Source organism: Phyllostomus discolor, chromosome 12 (assembly GCF_004126475.2).
Source record: "Phyllostomus discolor isolate MPI-MPIP mPhyDis1 chromosome 12, mPhyDis1.pri.v3, whole genome shotgun sequence".
NCBI classification, from domain to species: Eukaryota; Metazoa; Chordata; class Mammalia; order Chiroptera; family Phyllostomidae; genus Phyllostomus; species Phyllostomus discolor.
Genome location: NC_040914.2, coordinates 64,871,634 through 64,895,750, shown reverse-complemented (window position 1 = coordinate 64,895,750; position 24,117 = coordinate 64,871,634). Strand labels below are relative to the sequence as shown.

General features: G+C 47.0%; 1 protein-coding gene and 1 long non-coding RNA gene across 4 annotated transcripts in view; one reads left to right on the top strand and one right to left on the bottom strand.

Annotated features, from left to right (window-relative positions):
* Positions 1–24,117, bottom strand: part of HYDIN (HYDIN axonemal central pair apparatus protein) — a 291,357-nt gene that overhangs the window by 45,757 nt on the left and 221,483 nt on the right. For all 3 annotated transcript variants that reach the window (XM_036012178.1, XM_036012180.1, XM_036012179.1), the window contains exons 45-60: positions 22,081–22,305; positions 19,548–19,750; positions 19,148–19,330; positions 18,186–18,305; positions 14,814–14,973; positions 14,539–14,711; positions 13,440–13,638; positions 12,552–12,651; positions 10,880–10,979; positions 9,051–9,219; positions 7,728–7,966; positions 6,439–6,556; positions 4,300–4,504; positions 3,375–3,610; positions 1,261–1,412; positions 961–1,150 (exon numbers count right to left, since the gene is read on the bottom strand). In XM_036012178.1, coding sequence (XP_035868071.1) covers positions 961–1,150; positions 1,261–1,412; positions 3,375–3,610; positions 4,300–4,504; positions 6,439–6,556; positions 7,728–7,966; positions 9,051–9,219; positions 10,880–10,979; positions 12,552–12,651; positions 13,440–13,638; positions 14,539–14,711; positions 14,814–14,973; positions 18,186–18,305; positions 19,148–19,330; positions 19,548–19,750; positions 22,081–22,305 — 2,772 coding nt within the window. The remainder of the gene's footprint in view (positions 1–960; positions 1,151–1,260; positions 1,413–3,374; positions 3,611–4,299; positions 4,505–6,438; positions 6,557–7,727; positions 7,967–9,050; positions 9,220–10,879; positions 10,980–12,551; positions 12,652–13,439; positions 13,639–14,538; positions 14,712–14,813; positions 14,974–18,185; positions 18,306–19,147; positions 19,331–19,547; positions 19,751–22,080; positions 22,306–24,117) is intronic.
* On the top strand, positions 13,672–23,296 carry LOC118497535. The gene is made up of 3 exons (XR_004900056.1): positions 13,672–13,682; positions 14,428–14,429; positions 22,948–23,296. It is a non-coding gene; the product is annotated as an uncharacterized LOC118497535 (long non-coding RNA).

Below are 24,117 nucleotides of genomic sequence, written 5' to 3'. Positions count from 1 at the left end.
CCAGCAGACATGCACTCAGTTAATACTAAAGAGTATTCTTCAATAGGCAGGAAAAAGGTTTCAGTGGAAAGCTGGAGATGTGGGAATGAAAAGCAATAAAAATGATAACCATGTGGGTAGAACTAAATGAGTCTTAACTGTATAAACAACAACAACAATAGTAATAACATACTGAATGATTTAAAAATACATATATAGAATCCAAAGCCCTTCACAAGTTGTTCCTCTACTCTATCTACCCTGTATTTTTGTCTCCCACTGCTCTTCTGCTTGTACACTGTGCTCCATGAACCTGGTGCTTACTAGGTCCTGTTTGCATCTTACAATTTTTTGCTTCTGAGCATTTGTCTTTGCAGTTTTCTTTCTCTACCTGGGATGCATTCACTGCCAGGCCCACCAGTGAAAACCCAGCTACCTTCAATGCCGCTCAAACGTCATTTTAGAGTGAAATTTCCCTGATATCCTTAATGGGATCAAGGTCATTTTCAAAAGTCCTATAGTCCTTCACATAACCCTTACTAAATTTCACACTTTTTTGTAAAATAAAAATATAATTTAATTGCTGAATCAGAAGTCTCTACAGATATTACATCTCTCACCCCTAATGAGGTTTCTTTTGTTTTTCCTTAATAGAAATACAATGTTCATTACGGAAAAAATAAAGGAGACACTAAGAACACCCATAATCCCTCCCACTCACTGAACTTGGTGTGTGTCATTGTACATTGCTTCACACAGTAATTAGTAGTGCACTATGTCACCTGCTTACAGGCATACCTTGAGGGTAGAGACCAGGCTTGACTTCCCACTGCATGTCCCATGGCTTACCAAGGCTAATGTATGAGGAACATCAAAGAAGTCCTCATAAATTAGGGATGGCAGAGACCCTGATGTCAGAAGTCTTACTTCCAAATGATGCTTCTCCTTTTCCACCCCATGCTTCTTCACCCTCTAGAGTACCTTGGCAGGGATAGTGCCATTGTTCTTGAAGATGAGAGGTAGTTTCTCTGAATGACCCAGAAGAAGCCTCTTAAAGAGGAGCAAGGGGTTTCCATGCTGGTTATGGAGAATTGGTCGCACCACGCTCACTCGAGGGAGGTTCCCCTCTCCCACGATATCAAACACGAGGTTTCGGTTCTTGGTCAGGTTGCTGCAGGGAATAGGGAGATGGAGGCCTGTCAGCCTGGCAAGGCAAAAATGACATTCCGTGGAGTGTGGCCTGCAGCCCTGGTGCAGGAGGGGTTGCCGGGGAGCTGGTACCTGGGCAAGCCGTCCAAGGTGGCCTCAAAGATACACTGGTAGGTCTGCATGGTCTGGGGGGTGAAGGACACTGTGACAAAGGCATGTGAGCGACTGGCAATACACATCTTGCTGGGTTCCACTTCAAAGATGTCGACGATGCGGGCAGTGATCTAGTGGGGGGGCGGCAGGGGCGGCATGTGTGTTAGCTACTGGGCATTAACACAGGGCATGCTGCTTATCTCTGTGTCCCTCCAGGGAAATCTCCCTCCTCTAAGCTCTGCAGTAAACCTGTTCTGTTGCCTGCACGATCACGCCCCCGGAGCAGTCTAGATACTCTGGGACCCATCCATCAGCAATAGTTGGCTGGACTTGGCTAGACCTGTGATCTCTGACTCAAACGCAAGAACTAAGCCAGATCTTAGTCTGACATCAATTTCTGTCTCTCAGTTTCTCTGAACTAAATTAAGATGCCCACAGGCCTCTGGGGGCTACTGATGTGGAGCCAGAATGGAAGCCAGACTAGAGAAGGGAACAACAGGGACGGCATGAGTGAAAAGCCTGTGGCCCTTGAAGGATGGGCAGAGCCTCTATGGGTCTGGAAGTGGGATTTCAGGCAACAGCCCTAGGCCCGCAGAACTCTGGCTGCATGGTGTGTCCTGCCCTGGTCTGAGGTCTCTGGCTGACTGGAACAAACCTTTGTTTGGGCTGTCCTGAGCAAGTTCCTGCTCCTTGTAACCCCAAGAGTGTTACCTAGAACAGCCTCCCACAGCACTTGGTCTGTCCCCATCCTGTGGCAGTGTTTTGGGAAGACTATAGGAACCCCTGGCACGGCCACAGATGGATTTTTTGTTCTCATGGAAGGCAGGTGGGATTTGAGACTGACTCTTTCCTCTCATTCTAAACTTGAGGGCACTGAGTTTTCTTTTTCTTTCCAATGGATAGTCTACACATTAGGGTGGGGGAGAACATATAGTGTCTGCAAACCCCCTGTTAGAGATCTATCTTTGTTTAGAAATCAGGCTTCCTCACTTTTTTATGTTTTTAGTACAAAATAGGAAGAAAGTTATTCCTCTTTGTCCCAAATAAGGTCAGAGAGTAATGACCGGGTGTTACCAGGGCCTGAGGGAAGTCATTGAAGAAATCAGATGGCCTCTCCACCCCGCCTTGCCTCTCCGTGTGGGTGGCAGTTCCCCGGGAACGCAACTCTGTTCTTGGCTCTAGGCTAGGCCACTGCTCTGGGTGGTCTCCCCACCACCAGCAGCCCTGTGAACAATGACAGCTCTGGGGCACAAGGACCACCTGGGTCAAAATTCCACTTCTGGCAGAGAGCTGAGCGGCTGAGATAAGACTAGGCAGCATCTGATTGGAAACTGAGGGCGAATGACACCTACTGACTCGGCCCTCTCTTGGCTTCCTGAATTTTCTATTCCACTGTGAGGAGGAAGGATCTCTGGTGGTCTCACCCAGAGGGGAACACAGTTTCAAGTCTGGCAGACCCGGAGACGGGCCCTTACTTACCTTGTATGCAAATGAAGCTTGGCTTTAAATCTAGCCCTATATCCCTAGACTCTGGGACCTAGGGAAAGAATTTAGCGTTTCTGAGCCTCAATTTCTCTAACTAAAAAATGGGGACAATAATACAAAATCATGACACAAATTTGTGAGGATAAAATGAGGCCAACAGATGTAGATGATTGAGCACAGTGCCTAGCATACAGCAGGGGCTCAATAAATGCTCATCATTTCACATCATCCTTAAAATCTGATATCCCTCAAATGTCCTTCACCTGCTGAGGATGTGATCCGAGGCAGCCTGTCTGAGCTGGCCCTTGTCTTGGCTGTCCTACAATACGGTGCCTAATGTAGGCACAGTGAGTGTTTGGTGGCTGACTGAGTTCCTCACTCCTGTGTACTAGTGTATCACACAAGGACCCACAGGAGACACCCAGTGGGTCAAACACATGGCTCTTGGCCTAGGGGAGACTGCCCAGCTCCCTCCTGTAACTTTCGGCAGGGCCTGAGTGCCAGATAATCCCTGCTCGGGTACAGAGGATTCAGAGCAGGGTTTTGAAGAGTTCACTCCCTGGCTTTCTGCCAACCATGATGGGCAGGGGCCCAGTGGAGCTGCTTACCTTGCTGGAGACAGGCTTAACTACAATGCTCACATCACAGGCGATCTTTCCCACGTTGCTGATCTTGAATCGAGCCTTGGCCTGGTGGCCTACCAGGACGCTGCTGAAGATGAACTTGTTTTCATCCTCCACAAACAGCCCCCGGGTCTCCGTGGTCTGCAGCATGCTGTGCAGGTTGGCACTGCTGCAGATCTGGTGCTCCTCAAATATCAAGGCATTGTTGTCAGTCACGAAGCCTGGGGAGTGGAGGGGAGACTGTGAGATGAAGCCCGATAGGCTGATCCCCACTGATCTAATCCCTCATTTGGAGGTGTGGATTCCAACAGAAGACGGTCACAGGGGAGAGCTCAGGTGTATGTGATGGGGCACGTTCTATTCTCTCCCTTTTACTGCTCTTGGGGGTCATCAGGCCCCAATGGTAAGGAGGGTGAGCTTAGGGTCTGTGGTTGGCTTAAGGAAGGAGGCATTTGGCTCACTTTGGTGCGAGGCTACAGGGTGCCTATGGTCAAAGCAAAAGTTCTCTGTGCTTTATCTGAGATCTTGCTGGGTTGAAATCATTGCATGCGCCGCCACTGACCATTGCTCTCTGTGCGTATGTTGTCCACAGGGGGGGACCTGGTGGTGAGCAGGATTCCGTGTTTCTGGGGCTTGTGCTATACCCCACCACCTCATGATTCCCAGAGAACACCAGCCATCTGAGAATCCGCAACCAAACTCAGGAACACTAGGAGTTTAGAGCTGCACACCCTCTTCTAGGTGTGCATGCCTTATAAACCTTTAAGGAAAAATATGGCCAAAAATATTAGAAGTTCTCAGATCCCAAAGGTAGCAGCAGCCCAGCCATGTTTGCTAGACATGTGCCTGGGCAGAGATGTTACAGAGGAAGGTCTTTTAGGGGGTGCTGTCCCATCTGAGTGCTCAGTACCTGGGATACAGGCTTCCACCAACAGGCTGTAAGGAATGCCAGCAGGATGGTCTCTTGGGTCTCGGTCAGAGATATCAATAGCTATGAACTCCTCACACTTGCCCACAGGGTCAGCCACGCAGTCCACATTGACGGTCTGTGTTCCTCCGGGGGGGATGGTGCCAAACCCAGGGTACACGGTGAACATGCCGTGGGTGAAGCGAGCCTGCAGGAGACAGTGGGATGGTGGGAGGGCTGCAGGCAGCGTGGGTGGCAGGATCTGAGCCCTTCTACCAGAGCAGTGGGATGGTGCCAAGAGGGACTGGTGGGGGCTCCCCCAGAGGCTTTCCCTGGGCCCCAGCTCTTTCCTCCTAGAGGAGGGGAGGGCCTCAGGGATGGACTCTCTCAGTGCTTCCTTCCCAGCAAGGTCTCAGATGAAGCCCAGGGAGAACCCGTTGCTCTGACCAGTTGTGACTGAGGGTTTCGGGGGACAGACATGTTCCGTATCGCATGACACTTATCCAGGTGGGACTCGCCCCTCTACTCTGTCGTTGAACCCCTTTATTAAATGTTAAATTTTGGTTATTTTCTTCATTTCAAAATTTCTACTTGGTTCTTCTTTACAGCCCCTCTTTCTCTGCTGAGACCATGTTTTCATCTGTTCTCTGCGTGTTTGTAATTGCTCTGTGAAGCACTTTCATGTTGGCTGCCCCGCCATTCCTGTCAGAGAGCCCGTCCATCCCCGTCAGATTGTCCTACCATCCCTGTCAGAGAGCCCGTCCATCCCTGTCAGAGAGCCCGTCCATCCCTGTCAGAGAGCCCATCCATCCCTGTCAGAGAGCCCGTCCATCCCTGTCAGCCCTTCCATCCCTGTCATCTCAGTGTTGGCATCTATTGATTGTCTCCTTGCATTCAGTTTGAGATCTTCCTGGTTCTTGGGGCGATGAGCAATTTTCCGTTGAAACCTGGACATTTTGAGTGTTGTATTATGAGACCCTGGATCTTATTTAAACCTTCCCGTCGACTGGCTTTCTCTGACACCACTCTGTCGGGGGAAGGGAGTGGGGACACTGTCTCATGACCTCCAGGCAGGGGTGGTGGTCCAGATTCCCCGCTCAGACTTCTCATTACTCCCAGATCAGGGTGGGAGTGCCGGCTCCCCACTAGTCCTCAACTGATACCTCAGTTGGCAAGGAGGGGAGAGGAGCTTCCTTACTGTTCTGTTGATGCCATGGGGTAGGGAGGTCCCCTGGGCCAGGGTGGGGGGCTGGGCAGGGGAGGAACATCTCATTACTACTGGGTTGGGTGAAACTCAAGGCTCCCATGTAGTGTCTGCACTAACCACGGTGGAGGTGGTGGGAACTAATAAACTCCTGGCTACCCACTCGGAGTTCTCGGGGCACCACTCTGGCAAGGGGCTGGGATATCTCATTGGAGCCTGGATAGGGCGAAAGTCTTCCCGCTGTCCTTTGCTAGCACTGGTGGGGTAGGATCATAGATTTTCTGTCATGTTCAACCATACTAGAACAGTTTTTTTTCTGAAATGTTCTGTCTTGCTAGGCTGCTCTATTCCTGGCCCTTTGGCTAGAGGGAGCAGGCTTCCATTGGGACCTTTTTTGGGTCTCTGCCTGGTGATGTTTCTGGGCTGCTGGTTCCTTCCGTGCCCAGATGAGATAGATGAGGCAAAGAGAAAACTCAGGGAACTCACCACTGTGCTGTTCACTGGGTCCTAAGGACCCTAGCTGGTCTGATTGTTTTTCTCTCCATCTGTTTTATGCATAATGTCTAGGGTTTTTAGTTGTATTTGGTTGGGAAGAATAGGAAAAAATGTATCTACTCCATCTTACCAGAAGCAGAAGTCTCCACATCTCCTTTTATTTACGCCAGTCTAAATGACCTTCTGTTTCTTATAAACAAAAGGTTGTTAATTAGAATATATAAAGAGCTGAAATTTAATTTTAAGGCAGTGAGGAGCCAATGAAAGTGTTAAAGCAAAATAGAATAACTACATTAAAAGTCTTAAAAGTGATATTTCAATATACTACTTAATATTCCCACCATAGTAGATTCAAATTCTGCTATTCTGTGAAGGTAACGCTGCAAGAACTAGTTGGAAGGTGGCCTCACAGGGTTTCTGTGAACAAGGGAAAGGGTGCTTACCTGGTTGGAGATGTTTAGTTCTTTCTGAACAGACTCGGAGAACTTGGTTATTTTTGAAGAGCCAGACTTGTAGAAGTTCTCGCTTTCCCGGGACCTTGCATGCCTAATATGGCTGGCTCTGGTGAAAGAAGCAAGAGTAAGTACACCCTTACATTGGGGTGGTGACATTAAACACCACCTGTCGGTCTGCTTGCAAGGTACCTTCCCCTAGGAATGGGGCATGACCCTTCTTTGCCCAAGAGGGCCCCAGGGTAGCATAGTCAGCATTCATCATTAGCCAAACTCATTCAACAATTGTGAGAAAATGATGCAGTAATTGTATGGATTGTGTGGTTCATAAGGACACTGAACATGACTGCAAGAGAATAATAATTTTTAAATGTTTAATTGAGTTCATTGGAAAGCAGTGTGTAGAAATTATTTGTAGACATCAAATCTTTTACCTGATTTCACTTAAAAAATGAAATGGCAAATGGATTAAATTCTGTCCCTTTTCTTAACATTTGTAGTCATGGTGTTTCTGAGGCTTAGTTTAAGCAATAGCACAAACACAGGTTTTGGGTAACTGTCCACTTCACTTGAAGCCAGTTTACCCAATAATTAGTTTGCCTAGAGGTTAGTTTCCCTAAAATATTCAAATGCATTTGAGGTGCAATCTTAAACTTTTGAGAGATTTATATATTTGAGCGTTCACTTGCTTAGTGACCAGAACAACTTAAGTTCTATACTCTTTTGAGTGTGTTGCATGAATTTGTACATGCTAAATTGAAAAATAAATTTTAAATAATTTAAAGTAAGACACAAAATATATTACCTATAAGTAAACATTATTAAATTACTATAAAATAAATAAAAATTATATTGAAATTAAATTTGGAAACAAGAGACTTTAGACAGTTTAGCCAAAAATCTCTTAATACATTGAAACTTTGCCAAAATGAAAGAGGAGATTCATAAAAATATAAAACAATTATAAACAATGTAAAGCTGTTTTATCTGATTTAAAACAATTTATTAGAAAGTCAATTTCTAATTAATAAAATAATTTTACTTAATTAAAATTCAATTAATTCGATAGTATGTAAAATGTGGAGTCAGAGATGCGGGTTCAGAACTGAGATCTACTGGTGATTTCTTGCACAATCTCGGATGAGTCGTTTCTTCACGACCTCATCCACCACACAACAGGGAATTTGGTGAATTCAGATAAAACATATGGAAGCTCTTTGTACAGTATAAAGCACTAGTTAACCAGGGAATGGCGTGAGTTAAGCAAATACTTGTCTTACACTTTCTTTTGATGAATGGAGCTCACCCCCGTCATCCTATAAAGGCCAAACCTGAAGTCAGTAACACCTTGGTTTTCTATGGTGAAGGTGGTGGTCTTACGAGTGCCACAGATCAAAGCCCCGAAGTTGATGACGGAGGAGGGGGTGATGCTGTACTTAGAGAACACGGCATTCACAGAAAACTTAATTGGGATGCTGGCGATGATTTCACCTCCTTCTGCGATATTAGGCTCAATGATCTAGAAAGGCGAGAAGGATTAGAAAGACATCAGCACCGGCATAGCTCCAGAATTCCAATGGCTGTCTAATTCATTCCTGTTTTTGTCATTGACATGAAGCCAAGTTCATTTCATTCTCTTTACATTATTGCATCAGCAATATTAGCAAATACTAACATACAATGTACTAGGTACTAGTCATGGACCAACACAGACCAGCAAATTTTTGACCTTTTTCATCTCATGGCACACATAAACTAATTACTAAAATTCCGCAGCACACCAAAAATATTTTTTGCTGATTTCTCAAAAAATAAGTATAATTTTGATTCATCCACATCAAATGGCTATTGTCATTTTTTAATTTGACGATTTAAGGGAAAAGAGGTCAGTTTCTCTGACTAAATAGTCAGTTGCTGCACATTTTAAAAATTCTTGCGGCACACCAGTGTGCTGTGGCACACCAATTAAAAATCACTGACATAGATCAACTTGGCCTTCTGTTTTCACTGCTGCACTCTTCCTTTGCACTTAATGACTGAATTCAGCTTCCTTGTCTCAGGTGCTCACCAAAGACCAGGGTCCACATTTCCTTTCTGGCACTCTCAGTTTCTGATGACTTTGTTTTGTATACCTCCCAGCTGGCCTTCCTGCGTCTGCTAGCTGGGGACCAAACCCTGGTACATCCTCTCTGGTTGCCACCTAGGCCAACCTCCCCTTCCCCCATTGCAGTGTGAGTTTGACCATGGACTCTTGTTCTTTTTCAATTTATTGATTTGGGGTGGGGGGGAGAGAAAGAGAGAGAGAGAGAGAGAGAGAGAGAGAGAGGGAGAGAGGGAGAGAGGGAGAGAGAGAGAGAGAGAGAGGGAGAGAGAGAGAGAGAGAGAGAGAGGGAGAGAGAGAGAGAGAGAAAATTTGCTATTTCACTTATTTATGCATTAACTGGTTGGCGCTTATACATGCCCTGACTGGGGATTGAACCCACGATCTTGGCGTGTCAGGATGACTCTCTAGCCAACTGAGCTACCCAGCTAGGGCCCATGAACTCTTCTTTTCAATGAGTCCTGCAACCCTGCCACTGAATCCTCCCTTTGAGCTCTCTTACCTGACAGCGCAGGATTGGCTGGTGCTCTATCTTCACTTCCTTTTTTGAATGAAAGAACACCTGGACATTTGTGGGCTTTTCTGTTGGGGACAGTGAACCCTTCTTGGGTTGGAATAAAATCATAGAATTTAAATTGGTCACAGGAATCCCTATGGAGTCCACAGAGAAGCTGAAAGACAAGAATACAAGTCGGTATACATTATTATCCTGGAACCCGAGATACTAGAGAGGAGACTCTAGACTGTTAAGTGCCATGTCTCTGACCCTGTTTACTCTTCCTAGCAGTGTTCCCTGTGCATTGTACTGTGTGACCACCCCTTCTTAGACAGGATTGACTGGGCCAGGGATGGACCGGGCTTGAGGCAAAGACAGCTATCAGCCTGTGGTCAGGTGGTGCCCTTGCAGGAGATCTCTGTCCAACAGGGACACTTGATGCTGGATAAGAATCAACAACATTAATTCACCTCCCTTCCTCCTTCCCTCCCTCCTCTCTCTGAGGCTGAATGCAGCACACACAGGAGAACAGTGATGCAGAGACAGGGGATCTAAGGCAGAAGAGAAAGCAGGGACAGAGGCTATGCAACAGAGGCACTCGGGAAGGGTGGTCATGGCCCAGCAGGGGTGAGGTGAGATACCACAGGGATAAGCTGACTCATGAGAATGGCAGGGGCACTGGAGAAGGAGCGAGGAACTTAAGCTGAGGTGGAATACCTGGAGTTGCTGTGGGAACCCAAGTGTCATCCCCAAGCCCCAGGAGTCCTGGTCACTCTATTGTTGCATGCAAAGGTGCCTGCACTTTCTTACCTCCCTGCAGAAACCCCTCATCACTTGCTCCAACCTGAGGGTGACTCTGTTCCCTGCGACCTAAAAGAGCAGAGCTAACACCCTGCCATAATCTGAAACGATGCTCACAAACAGGCGCAATTACATTCGGCATTAATTCCTAAGTGCCAGTAGCTTTCTTCTAGGTTTCTTAAGCTTTTATCTGTATTTATATCAATGCACCATTCCAACTAATGGTCTTACGGAGGTGGGACCTCTCTAACTTTAGCATTCTCTGAGCTGAAGGAACACTATTATGAATACACTGAATTTCTTTCAAGTCTGCGAGGGGATGTCGCTTGATCAACTCGGAATTCTTCTGGGGGAAGTTATGATCTCTCCTAGGGACAGACTGGCCATGGGCGCTGGCACTGCCACTGAAGGTTGTGACCCCACCTGAGTGACCTCCTCCCTCTCTCCACCCAGCACCACCCTTTCCTCTCTGAGGAAACTCCCTTATTTAGTGTTTCATTTTTAATCACAAGAGATGAGCACGAGCTGGACCTCCATGCCACCAGGCTGCCATTTAGAATGTACAATACAGTGGTTCTTAAAGTTAAACAAGAAAGCTGGAACATCTCTTCTTCACATGAACTCTTACGTAGAATGCCAACTTATGACACAGAGAAGCCGAAAGGAGGGCAGGGCAGCTTGAGGCCAGGTCCCCCATGTTCGGTCTCTCCCTCCACCCCAGGACCTCCCCTCACCCCGTATCTCCTCCTCACAACCTCTCCATCTCGGGCTCTTTCCCACCCCAGGCCCCTGCGACTCCAGGTGCACGCAGAGGGCCCGAAAAGGTCTCTACAAAGTCACAGAGTTGAGAGCACTGTGAGAATCTCTATTCTCTTGGCAGCTGGAATTCCATTCGCTGAAACCAGGAAGAGGCTAAAAATGGAGATGGTTCTTAGGATTTCCTCAATGTTTTTTTTTTTTTTAAATCTCCCAGACACATTCTTCTCTCCATGAGTGGACACAGACAAACACATGCCCCATGGTGTCCGGGTTACCTGAACATGATTTCGTATTTCCCACGGTTCTTCAGTTGCAGGGGCTGCTTCATCTCCTCCAAGACCCTCACAATCCCAAAATCGAGGCCTCCTTCAGCTCCTGCAGAGGCCGGGGCCAGGGGTGGGGAGGGGTGAGTGGACACGGGAGTGAGAAGCAGGGGAATTTCCTATTGAAGTTCACATGGAAAATCCATGATTACAGCCTCAGAGAATTTGTTTTCTGAAAACACTGCGGCTAGAAAAACCTGTTGTTATTCTGTTTTAGCAAACAACAGACACCGCTCTGGCACCCAGTTCAACAGGGCAGCCCCTTCTGGCTTCTACCCTGGGACCTAAAATTTTCAGTATTAAAAAAAAAAATTCAGACCAAGTGTGTACTATATAGAGTTGGGATATTACATATAAATTTTTATTGCTTCACTTAGGATTACCTCATAAGTACTTCCACACATAATTAAAAACTCATCGATGTGATATTAATGGTTGCAGAATATATCATGATGTGGCTGTCCCATAGTTCATAATGTTATTTCTACAATAATAATATTCCATTATTGATAGACAATTAGGCTATTTCCAATCTTCCATTACTATAAATAATGTTGTAATAAATATCTCTGTACATAACACTGATGATATCTGGGCAAACATTAGCTCTAACAGCCCGTGAGTCTTGCTGAGAAGGATGTCTCTCAGAGAAAGGAGGGATGATGGCAAAGCGCATGTTTAAGGGAGGGATCTAACCTGGGTGACAGGGCAGTGCGGTGGGCAGAGTACCACCACCCTCCCCAAGGATAGGCGCATGCCAAGTCCTGGAACCTGTGAGTATGCTAGTTTGCATGGCAGTGGGGAACTAATGTTGTTTATCTTCTGACTTTAACATAAAGCGATTGTCCTGGACTCCTGGAATTGCTGAGTGTAATCTTAAGGATCCTTAAAAATAAAAGAGGGAGACAAAAGAGGGAGAACCAGAGAAGGGCTTGACCCAACATCCCTGGTTTTGAAGGTGGAGGCACATGACCCAAGGAATATGAGTAGCTTCTAGAAGCTGGAAAAGGCAAGGAAATGGATTCCAGCCCAGAGTTTCCAGGAAGGAATACAGCCCTGCCAACACCTTGACTTTAGTCCAGTCACACCCAGTTTGGATGTCTGATCTGCAGAACTGTAAGACAAAGTTTCCATTGTTTTAAGCCACGAAGTTTGTGGTGATTTGTTATAGCCGTTTTAGGAAACAACAAACACAGGCAGGAGGACAGGTGCTCACTCTCGGATGACTGGTCAGAAAAGAGCGCTGCAAATTTCACATTCATCACCCCTCCCTGCTGTCGTTTCCAGTTGGAGAAATGGAGATTCGTAGTAATGTTGTTAACACCACTCTGGGGCTTGCGTTATTATTTACTGAAATTCTACCCATCCCCCCCAAATCCCTCTATGGGTGTCCAACCTTTTGGTGTCTCTGGGCCACACTGGAAGAAGAAGAAGTATCTGGGCCACCCAGTTAAATACACAAACAATAAAGAAAACCAATGAGCAAAAAAGAAGGTTTTAAGTACATTTACAATTTTGCGCTGGGCCGAGGGCTGGTCACCCCTGCAACTTTCCCTTCACAAGAGCTACACTGCACTAAAAGCTGTGACTTCTAAACACCCTCTCCGAGAAGGGGCCCACAGACCTTTGGGGAAAGTGATGTCCAAGGCGATGTCATAGGATTCTGCAAGGACCAGGATGTTTTCAATCTGAACAACACCCACGAGGTTGTCCGTGTCCAACACCTGTCGGGGGGAGAGTCTTCAGTAGAAGCAGGGCCCGCCAGGTGTGCAGAGCCTGAACTACACAACACACAGTGTTTCCATGCGGTGTGAGAGGGATATTTTCCAAATGTATTTAACTTTTGTCTTTACTAAGCATTTGGCAATGTTAGTGTTCTTCGTAACAGCCTTCGGGGGATGCTGGAGTAGACTGTCAATGTAAGAATGGGGAGAAGAGACTGCATTTTCTATCTTGTCCAGTTACTGGGTTTCAATTATTTTCATGGTTGTTGTGACATTGCTGAAGTTTGTGCTGAACACATTACAGAAAAGTGTTCTTTAGAACTTTTAAATAAAATAAACATAAAAATTCTTCTGATAGCAGAAATGGAAAACTTGTATATTTTTAATCATCCTTGCTCTACTAATTTTTTAAAATTTTATTTATTGATTTAATTTTTAGAGAGAGGGGAAGGGAGGGAGGAAGAGAGAGAGAGAAACGTTGATGTGAAAGAGAAACATTAATTGGTTGCCTCTTGTACTCTCCCTGACCTGGGAGTGAACTGGCAACCCAGGCATGTACCCTGACCGGGAATTGAACCAGCAACCTTTTGCTTTGTGGAATGATGCTCCAACATATTGTAGGTTGGGGGTTGTCAGATGGGAACTAGATGGGAGTGTGTAACACTTCCTGTAACAGGAAGACCTGGCTTAGTGTGTGTGTGTGTTGGTAATGTGTGTGTGTGTGTGTGTCAGAGAACCCAATGTGTACACATTTTGATGACCAAGTCTGAAGATGGGTGAAGCCTCACCTCTAACCGAATCGCCTTCTTCATGGTGATGGGTTTGGAGGGCTGGAAGTGCAGTTGCAGGCTGTACTCGGCCTTGGCGGGGATGGTGCCCTGCATCATGGACACGGAGAAGTCCTCGCCCAGGTGCTCCAGGCTGGTGATGCGCCAGGCCACGGGCAGGGCTGTGACGTTGCGGAGAAGAACTACTTTGGATTCTTTTCTGCAGAGACCAAAAGACATTTTGTCCATTCATTTATTATGGCAGTTCAGAAAATGTACTTCTGGTTATTTCAGCTATTACTTAGTTCACTAATCTATATTCATCAGGGAATGGGCCTGATGGTATTGATCAAAGAGTGCAGGATCCATATTGTAACAATATTCTGTCCCAGCATCCCCAGAAATAGAAGTTCTTTATTCAGAATCATAGATTCCAGTGAATAAACATTACCATATTTTTGCCGTGTGCTCCTGTGTACAGTGCGCAGCCACGTTTTTGGTCCAAACTTTCAGGAAAAAAATCTCTTGTTTTAATTCAATTTTTTATTTATTTATACTTAGATACTTGGTTTTTGTATTACAAAGGAATTTGAGCATTATTTTTGAACCTATAGTACAAAAAATTTATGTAACAAATAATTACAAAACACAAGAACAGATACAAGGTATTTCAGGCACTACCCATGTATAATGAGCATCCTTTTTCCTCCCTCAAAAATTGGGGCAAAAAAGTACGTATTATAAATGGTAAAATACGGTAAGTTCTAGTTTTAGTCTAGTGTTTTCTGTTCATACTCTAATTTCTAGGCTAAAGATTCTTAACCTTTTAGGGTAGTGGGTGGATCTGAGAATCTGGAAGAAGCTAGTCCTCCTTCTGAGAGAAAAACAAACATGCACCCACTTTGGCAGCTGACCGGGGGCGGGGGAGCATGGACCCTGCTGAAGTCCAGCCGCTGAACCCACGTGCACCCAGCAGGGTCACTAACCATCCCGATTTGCACAGGACCAGACGTTTCCCATAACACGGGACCTAATGCAGCCCTGAGTAAGTCAGGAGGAGTTGGTCAGCCTAGAACGAAGTATTCTTTAAATACTGTCCTGGTGTCATCGAGAACCTGACCTGTGCAGCAGAAGCCGTTCGAAATGCAACTGCCTGGGCTCCACTTCCAGTTCTGGGCGGACTCCCAGGCAGCTTAACTTGAAGATGGCTGGCTCTGGGTTGTCCTTGATGCAGCAGACAATGCTGTCTTCAAAGACACCAACTGCAGTGGGGTAGGCCCACACAGTCAGTTCCTAGTGGAAGAGTCAAGACAAAGTGCATTTACACTCAGGATGCCGAGGCCTCAAATCTCCAGAAAGCCTTGCCGTGGTGGACTGGTTCCCACGGGGCTGTACCTGCTTTTCACTGGGTTTTAGAATCATGTTCACAGGTTCCAGAAAGTAGGTGTTTGCTTTGATATCGTGCTGGAAACAGAAGAACAGCTCTGTGACCATTGGGGAATTGTTCAGGATTGTCAGTGTCACCATGTTGCCTGGGAACGTGGAAGACTTGTACCTGGAAATGAACAAAAATCAGCCATAAATTATGGGTGTGCATGTGAGGACTGACTAAGAGCTCAGGTGGAAAAGGAAACTGTGAGGTTCAAGATGATTCCAAACGACACTGCGGTCACACTGCGGCAGAGGCACGGTGGCTGACAACACAAGCTTTGAAGTTGCAAAGGCTTGCCGCTCTGCCCTGCCCCGGACCTTGGCCTCCTCATCTCTGAAACAGGATGATGAACCCCTTAGGATTTCTGTGGGCATTAAATGAAATAGTGTACCCAGTGTTCTTAAGACAGCTGCAGGTATCAAATGTCCAACAAATGGAAGTTATTATTGCAAAGAGTTCTGAGAATTACACAGCTCTATCATTCCCAATGCTTATATTCTTAGAGGAGATGATCATCTGAGTAATTTATTTCACATCTGTCTTAGAGATGACCTCACTCACTGCCTCCTACACCCACATGGGAAGTTACTGTTCCTCCATGGATTCGTTTGGCATAGTTTCCTGTTACAAGGCTGTTTCCTGGTACCTTAGGGAGAGAGCCACAGAGTCAAGCAGCCTGGGCACTAAAAGCTGCTCAGTTAATGGTACCAAATAAGAAAGGAGCCATGGAAAGCACAAGAAATGCTGGTGAAGATGCACGTCTTCAGAGATCATAGCATAGGTCAGGAGAGTAAGGTGCCATAGTACCCACTGGTGCCCAGAAACAGTCCGAAAAGCTTTCTGGACAGGCTCTGATGGGGGACGGGAGGAGAGTGCATGGCAGAGACTAAATCAGAGTCGGAGAGACAGAGCGCGCTGTGTGACTGACTGCCAAAGGGGTGGTGGCCTTCATACCTACACCCCGACACTGTGCTAAAAGTTTCCTGTGTGTTATCCAGTGCACTTTTCACAAATCTGTGAGGTGGGTGCTACTATTTTCCCACTTTGCAGATTAGCACACTATGGCTCAGTAAGGTTTTAAAGACTAAATGCATTACACCTAGTTGCATTGGTCCTTGTTTCTGGGCCACTGTAATTGTCCTCCTCCTGGACCAGTGCTGTCTTGAACACATGCCTCTCTGAATGACCATCTTTCACTCAACTCCCACCCCCAGGCTTCTCTGTACCTCATGTCCATCAACCTGCCCCATATCCCTCTCCACCTTCACTTTCTAGTCCAGCAGCACAGAAAACAGATTGGAGGTATTAAGGGAAAGGAGAAAGAAAGATGACTCATTAGTTCTGCCAAGTAAGCAGAGAAATAAACCCTCTCTACTTATCACGGTACATGCGAGATTGAGTGCTGACATGTTGGGACCTCGGTTCTAGTTTGTGTCTCACCTCCCTGCCTACATAAGAAATTTGTATGTAACGGAAGAGACTAGGATCGCTGAAAATGTGTAATCATCTGCCTCACCTGAGCCTTCTGTTTTGCCTGGTAACCTTGACCTATTTCTCTAACATTGTCCCTCTCCCACGCTCTGAAAAGGTGTAATCATCCGCCTCACCTGAGCCTTCTGTTTTGCCTGGTAATCTTGACCTATTTCTCTAACATTGTCCCTCTCCCACGCTCTGTAAAAAGGGTTTCACACCTTCTCCATTTCTTACCATTTTAAATTTCCCTCCACTTCCCTCACTGTTGGGGGATTCCTAGCATCACTCGTCATGGAGAAAACACACAGTGGCACGGGGACCTTCTCACGGCTCCAACCAAACCTGTATACATACCTGCACCTGAAGCTCTCTCGCCTTTGTCCCTTTTTGTATGAGATGATGGGCCCTCTTCCTGGCAAAGACTGACATCTACTCATTCGGCTGTGTTGTCTCAGGAAACTGATGGGCCGTACTTTCCCCTTAAACTCCAGTCTCCCCCTCCCTACTTCCCCTTGGCCTCCGAACATTGTGAGAACAACACTGTACGAACAGCCTTCCCTGGACTCTGTGTCTCCCTCCCACTCTCAACTCTCTCCAACTCCCTTCACAACCAAGGTTTTCCAGTGAGCTATCTTCACACCCAGCCTTCATTTTCTCACCTCCTACTGATTCCTCAAGTCTGTGCACCCAGGCTACTTCTCAGAATTTCCCCTAAAAGGGCTCTTGCTAAGGCCCCTAGTGACCTCCATGGTGTTGGACCCTATGGACATTGAGGTCCTCATCTCTTTATCATCTTTACAGCATTCAACTGTGGTCAGTAGCTGACTACACCCTCTTCTTCTGGCTCCACGACAACACCCTTTTCTGGTTTCCACCAATAGCTCTGACCCTCTTTCTCATCTCCCCTGCTGGCTTCAATTCTGTTTTCTTTTTCTTTTTAAGATTTTATTTATTTATTTGAGAGAGTGGAAGGGAGGGAGAAAGAGAGGGAGAGAAACATCAATATGTGGTTGCCTCTAGAGTGCCCCCAACTGGAGACCTGGCCTGCAACCCAGGCACGTGCCCTGACTAGGAATCAAACCAGTGACCCATTGGTTCGTAGGCCTGCACTCAATCCACTGAGCCACACCAGCTGGAGCCTGGCTTCAACCCTTATGAGTGTCAAATTCTTCAGGGTTCCATTTCTGGTCCTTCTCTCCTTACTGTATCCTGTCTTCTTAGGCAATCTTATCCATGCTCATAGCTTTTGTTGTCTTGAAGACAGGTCCCTCTCCTCTGAGAACCAAAACTTTGTAGCCTATTGCCTGCTTTATGTGGCTAGTAGGTATATCTTCTAAGCCTCTCAAACTTAACATATTCCAAAGTGAACTCCTGGTCCTATCCTTCCCCAGCAAAACCTAACCCTCTTCCAGACTTTCCATCTGGGAAAGTGGCACCCCCACTCATCTGGGTGCTTAGCAGAAACCTGGGGTACAAGAATCCAGTTCTTGCCCTGGCTGGTGTGGCTCCGTGGGTTGGAGTGTTGTCCCATGAACCAGTGGGTTGCAAGTTTGATTCTTGGTCAGGGCACATGTCTGGGTTGTGGGTTTAGTGCCAGTCGGGGCATGTACAGGAGGCAACCAATAGATATTTCTTCCTTGCATCCATGTTTCTCTCCTTTTCTCTTGCCCTCCCTTCTCTAAAATCAATAAGCATGTCCCTGGATGAGGATTAAAAAAAAAAAGAATCCAGCTCTCCTAATTTGAGGTTCAGGGATTGAGGCAACAGTAATAAAAGCTATGTCTACATAGAAACTCTGCTGGTACCATTCATGAGCCCAACCCAGGGGTCGAAAACCTGCTTTGAGATAACAGAACACTTACTTATCTCTTGATTTTCCACAGAGCAGTGGCCCGAAGTAAAACCTCTCCATGCTGGCAACATACTTCTTAAAGACGATCTCATCTGCTTTCATGTCCACCTTCCGGTGAGGGAATACCACTCTGAACACAGGGGAGGAAAGGAAGAGGAGAGGCTGCCTGAAGGGAAGTTCAGTGCCAACATTTGATGTTTACACAAACCCAACACTCCCTGTACAGCAAAGCGTCCAGGTGCCCGGAGACAGAATGACTCTTATTTTGAAGACCTTTGTTGAGGCTTTATTCCTGTTCCTTCCCTCCCCCTGGCCCTGAGTGAAAATAGTACAGTGAGAAAAAGATGCCACTCTTGTCTTTCATAATGAAGGGCTGATGGTAGAGCTGAGTTGAAGTTCCTGTTCTCATGTGCCCAGCTAGAAAAATTCCCAAGAATGCCTATGGAAAACTAGTTCTGGTAGATATTAACTAGTTTCTGAGTTCCTTATCCAATGTGACTCCTTAGAATTGCAAAAGAACTCTTCTTGGCTGGAAAAGCTATAAAAAGTCCCTTCCCCGGGGCAGGGGGGAGGGGGCTTGCCCACCAGATTGTTCAGCCAGGTGCCTTCATGTGGTGCCCCGGGGGCACAATGGTGCTTGGTAGCTCAGAAAACAGCTCACCTGTGGACATTCACAAATATATTCATATTGTCGCACAAAGGGTCCTACAGTAAATATAAAATCTGTTTAAGTTTGTGTGATAGTTGAGTAGACAGACTAACTTGCCAAGTACGAACTCCATCTCAGTCTCGTGGTATCACGTCATCCCTGTGACTCGGCCAGTGTCCGAGACACTGGAGCCCAGCACAAGGGGGTCAGGGAGGCTGTCCCAGACCCACGTGAGCATTAAGAACCACCGTGTTCAAAATAGCGTGGTGGGGGGAGCTAAAATACATTTGACAACTTTTACTTTCAAAATGGAAAGCACTTACCTTGGGTCTTGGCAGATATACGGGAAAGTGCAGACGCCCCGGCAATACAACTGGTACTGGCGGCACGTCCCGAGGATCTCGAAGTTGAACGTCTGGTCGAAGTTCCCGAGATCGCTGGCAGAGAACTGCACTCGCAGCGTCACCTCGCCGTTGGGTGGCACGATCCACCGGAAATAATTCAGCCTGCAAATGACCACATGGGCTTCTCAAGCGAGAAAGCTTCCTTTGGGCCAAGAGAAGACAGGCTTGCTGCCTGGGGGGAGTCCTACCCTGCTGGGGTCAGGCACGGCGGTCCGTAGGGCCCCAGGCAGAACAGCCCTGCTCCCAGGTGCTGCCGTGACAGCTGCACCCTCAGTGTGGGGCCTCGGCATCTCTCTCCCGGGGCTGCCCGGAGGCCCACCTGATGAATTTCTCCTGGGAGAGCTGCTCAGACAAGTTGTCGGAGTCTAGTTCTGACGGCGAGGCAATGGCTCCAGAAGTTCCTGCAGAAACGCTCTTCCTGTTGCCGGCCACGGGGCGTTTGTCCTTCGGAGTCTCTCGAACCTGTTCTAGTTTTTCTTTCAGCTTCTGTTTGCTCCCCTTAGATAACACGGTCAGCTCCTCCTGGGTTTCAATGAAAGAGGAGCACAAGGTCTGAAATACTCGTCTTATAAACATGTGAACAGAAGACACGGATGTCTACAACGCATCTGCAGTTCAGGGCGACCCTGACGCAGGCTCAGGGTGTCCGTGGCTGCCTAGGGCCGAGTAGGGCCTAGCCTCCTGCCCTGGAGTAGAAGGGAAGCAAGTAGAAGTCTAGAGCTTTCCCTGGTATCCCATTCCCTGAGAAGGAGGCTAAGATCTTCAAGAAAGCTTGATGTTGGCAGGGACTGTGTTCCTATCTTGCATTTTGTTGTTGCGCTTCTTCGGTATCTGTTAATGCAGACCACAGGTGGCAAACACAAGGCCCGAGGGCTGAATCTGGCCCTCCACCTTGTTTCCACCCGGTGGCAGCAGCAGCGCACCGCTCCTTGCCCCTAAGGAGTAGTTACATTTACATAGTCCTAAAATGACATTTGGTCCTTTGAAGGCAACCTCACGGCAACCTCAAGGCTGGTGTGGTCCCTGGTGAAAATGAGTTTGACATCCCTGATGTAGTGGGGTGTGGGGCACACCGCCTCCCAATCATACCTTTTGGAGAGATGAGTTTTGTTTTCTTGTAGAGTATTCCATAGTCTGAAATTTTCTGACCATTCTCAGAGTGACACCTAACTTACTCCTCTATTCCTTGTATTTCCCATAAACTGAAAATCAGGCTTAAAAGTTTGGTTAGATTTGCAGAGGATGCTATGTACAACACACTCCACCACAAAGGGGGACCAAGAGTGTCAGGCTGGCCCGTGATTACAGATACAAAGTGTGCTCATGTGGCTGAAGCGGTGCCCGCCGGGCGTGGCCAGCTGAAGTAAACTCCTCCCCCCTCAGCCGGCTGGTCGCCTGCCTGCAGGTGATGCTCCAGCCCCAGCGAGCACCTGGTTCCCCAACAAACCACCGCTTTTTGTATCCATCAGCGCTCCTTAATCACTTCCCGCCCCACTGGGGTTAAGAGAACAATATTTTTTCTAATTCTACAATTCTTTCTATAATATCAGCTGTCATTCTTCTCAAACTAAGAGCTTTTCCTTCATCAACTGGGATAAACTAGAATTTCTCCTAAAATGGCTAGAGAAAAAAAAAAAGAGAATGCTTAACTCTTTCCTGGTACTGGCCAATTTTCAGAAAAGAGTAGCAGTTACCTGTGATGTTGGAATTTATTTTTTTTTTTATCTTTTTCATTTGGGCTCTGCTCTAGTGAGGTCTGCCCACAGAGGCTGCTTACTGAGAGGCTGATTTCCTGCTTGCTTGTACACTGAAGGTCGGTCATTCATTGTCACCTAACTGAACTGCAGGCGGCGTCTGCAGGTGATTGTATTTGCTACTGGTTTTATTCATTCTTCGCTGATGTGCACGGTTTGTAGGTGGCCGTGTGGAGAGATTCAAATTGTGGGCCACCATATTCTTCTGGGAATAAAAAGCTCCTCTATCATTTTTAATCTACTTTTGTAGTTTATTCTAGTAATTGTCTATATGTTTTCTTCTGCTTTTACATCATTTCGATTGCTTATATATATATATATATATTTTTTTTTTTTTAGATTTTTTTTTTTTTAAGATTTTATTTACTTATTTTTAGAGAGGGAAGGGAGAGAGATAGAGAGAGAGAGAGAAACATCAATGTGCGGTTGCTGGGGGTTATGGCCTGCAACCCAGGCATGTACCCTGGCTGGGAATCGAACCTGGGACACTTTGGTTCCCAGCCCGCGCTCCATCCACTGAGCTATGCCAGCCAGGGCTCGATTGCTTATATTTTTAATGCAGTTGGCATTGATTTTACTGCAATGTGTCAGGTGGAGAGATACAAAAGGACTTCCCAAAGTACCCAATGTTCCTGTCACAATTTCTCCCATAGTCTGTCCTTTCTCTCCGGGTATATATTCCCTCAGCCTGTGCCTGCTGACTTTTGTATTCCTTATGCACTGTGTAAATTACTCAGCTTCACACATACATTATACTATCTTTTTGGAAGAGCTAGTTTTGCTTATTTTCCTTCTCACAGATGAGCTTCAGAGTAATTTGACAAGTTCTCTAGACCATTCCCAGGGGAACTGGTAAAGGTGGAAGATGAGAAGCGGTCACTCCCGGTTTCCTCTTGGGAAGTAGGAGCTGGGGAAGGTGCCGCTTGGGGAGGCTGGCGCAGGGTGCTCAGGCAGGACCCCCAGCGAGGGGAGGGCAAGCACCTGAATGAACATGACACCCAGCACCACACTCAATGTTCGGCCGCGTGGAGGGAGACACTCTCCCCCCACCTATCTCTGATGTCCCACTAAGGTCAGGACGAGCTGCTCACTCTTTACCTTCAGAGAGCTCGCGGTGGTGGTGTTCGAAAGATCTTCTTCTGACTCGTCTCTTCTGTCCTCCATCAGGGACAGGTCTTCGGATGGAGGAGTCACAAACACAAAGTGCTCCAGGGTTTCCGTTAAGGCCAAGGGCAGCCGCTTCACAGGGTAGGAGATGACCGAGAACAAGACAGGAGGCGGGATGGGCAGTCCAGAGGTGCCCAGGCCCAAGGCGTCTAGGATCTAAAGGAAAAAGGCCACTGTCAGTTTCCTCCGACCTCCTCCCAGCAAGCACAGGGCGGCGCAGGCCCCCCACTTTCCCTCAACGTTCTCAGCAGATGCCCCTGCGGTGGGCACGTGTTGGGGGGAGGGCGTGAAGGGCCTCTGACGCAGCTCTTCTGGCCTTTCCAGACTCCACGCCCCCAGACTGGGCACTTGTCACTCTGTTGTTGACTGTTTGATTAGTGCTGCAAATGGACTGTACACTGCATTGGGACAGGAACCAGGTCAACACAGCCCATAGCCTAGCACACAGCAGACACTCGATGAGTTTCTGTTTAAAGAGACCAGCTGTTAAGATTTTGATATTGATAGTTATTCTATTTTCAGATTCCATGCTAATTTTCCTTTTATCTTTAAATGTTCTTTCCTTCAAAGGTGAAAGGAAGCTCAGATTGCAGCAGGTCAAACACAGCAAAGGAAAAAAGCAAAGGTTTTGGGAGTGAAGAGAGAAGTCGAAAAGAAACTCGAGAGAACTAATTCCTATTTTATTCTCCCACTCAGATCTGACATAGAATGAACAAGTGTGCCCCAGAGCAGAGGGCTTGAAAATTTAGTAGCAACTTCCTTCTCAGCACGTAGAACCCTCAGAACAAGGATGCTAAGTGTACATGTCCTAGCCCATCTGAGTGTCCATTCTGTGGATCAAATGGGCTATTAGGCCTCGCAGGTAACTCCCTTCATGTAACCCCACATTTCTAATCCAGTGGGTCAGGCAGGTAAAGCTATGCCCTGACTAATGTGTAACTGCAGCCAGCTCCCAGGATTCAGAATGTCCAGGGGCGGGGGGAGGGATGAATAAGTTAATCAAGCCGGGAGTTCTTTAAGTGACAGTCTAACCTGCCTATGGCTTGGAAGGTGGAGAGCATAAAACAAGACAAAAAGATAATCTTGGCTGTAGTTACAAAGTACAAACCAAGATGAGATGTCCTTAAAAAAAACCCAACTACTTCTGCGGGCGGGGGGGGGGGGGGGGCGGGGAGGACAATTCCTAACCCCAGGCTGCCCTGAGGTACAACTGTGAAAGGGCAGAGTTGGTGTCAGGTGTCCGCGGGGGATCTTCTGCCCCGTGGCCCACCTGCACCACCTGGGCCAGACTCTGCACGGCCAGGTCACGTTGGGGCGCTCTCCTGCACTATCCTTATCCTCTCAGCTAACCTTACCTGCTTGGTATCCCTCACAGGCTCTTTTTCTACTTCTTAAGGTTGCATCTAGTTTTTGATAAACTAAACCAGAGGTCAGCAAACTGCCCCCTGGTCAAATCTGCCCTGCCATCTGTTTTTGGAAAGAAAACATAGCCATGCCCATTCATTTGCATATTGTTGGTGGTTGCCACAGAGACTGTATAATCTGTAGCCTAAAACATCTGCTTTCTGGTGTTTTATAGAAAAAGCTTGTCCTTGGACAAAAGGCTATCATAACCGCGCCCTGCAAACCACCGCCAAAGGTGGCTTTTGGTTATGCAAAACCTTCTGTCTTTAGGGACAGGAGACTGATCTAATGGCACAGTTTGTTATGGAGGGAGGCCTGTGGGAAAGGGTTTTAGAGTGGTTGAGCCCCTCGCTTTACCCCGGAGTACACCAGCCTTGCCAGCATGCAGCACCGTACCATCAGCCCTCCAAGTGGCTTTTTATGAGGTTAGGTGCAATAATTTGGATCTGTGGAACTTTCTATGGATTTTCACCATGCACAAAAAGGCTCTTTGAGCCATTCGTGTCTTGTGCAAGGGGGCACCAGAGGTTAATGGAATTAGGGGATACGGGTTTTAGGTAGAAA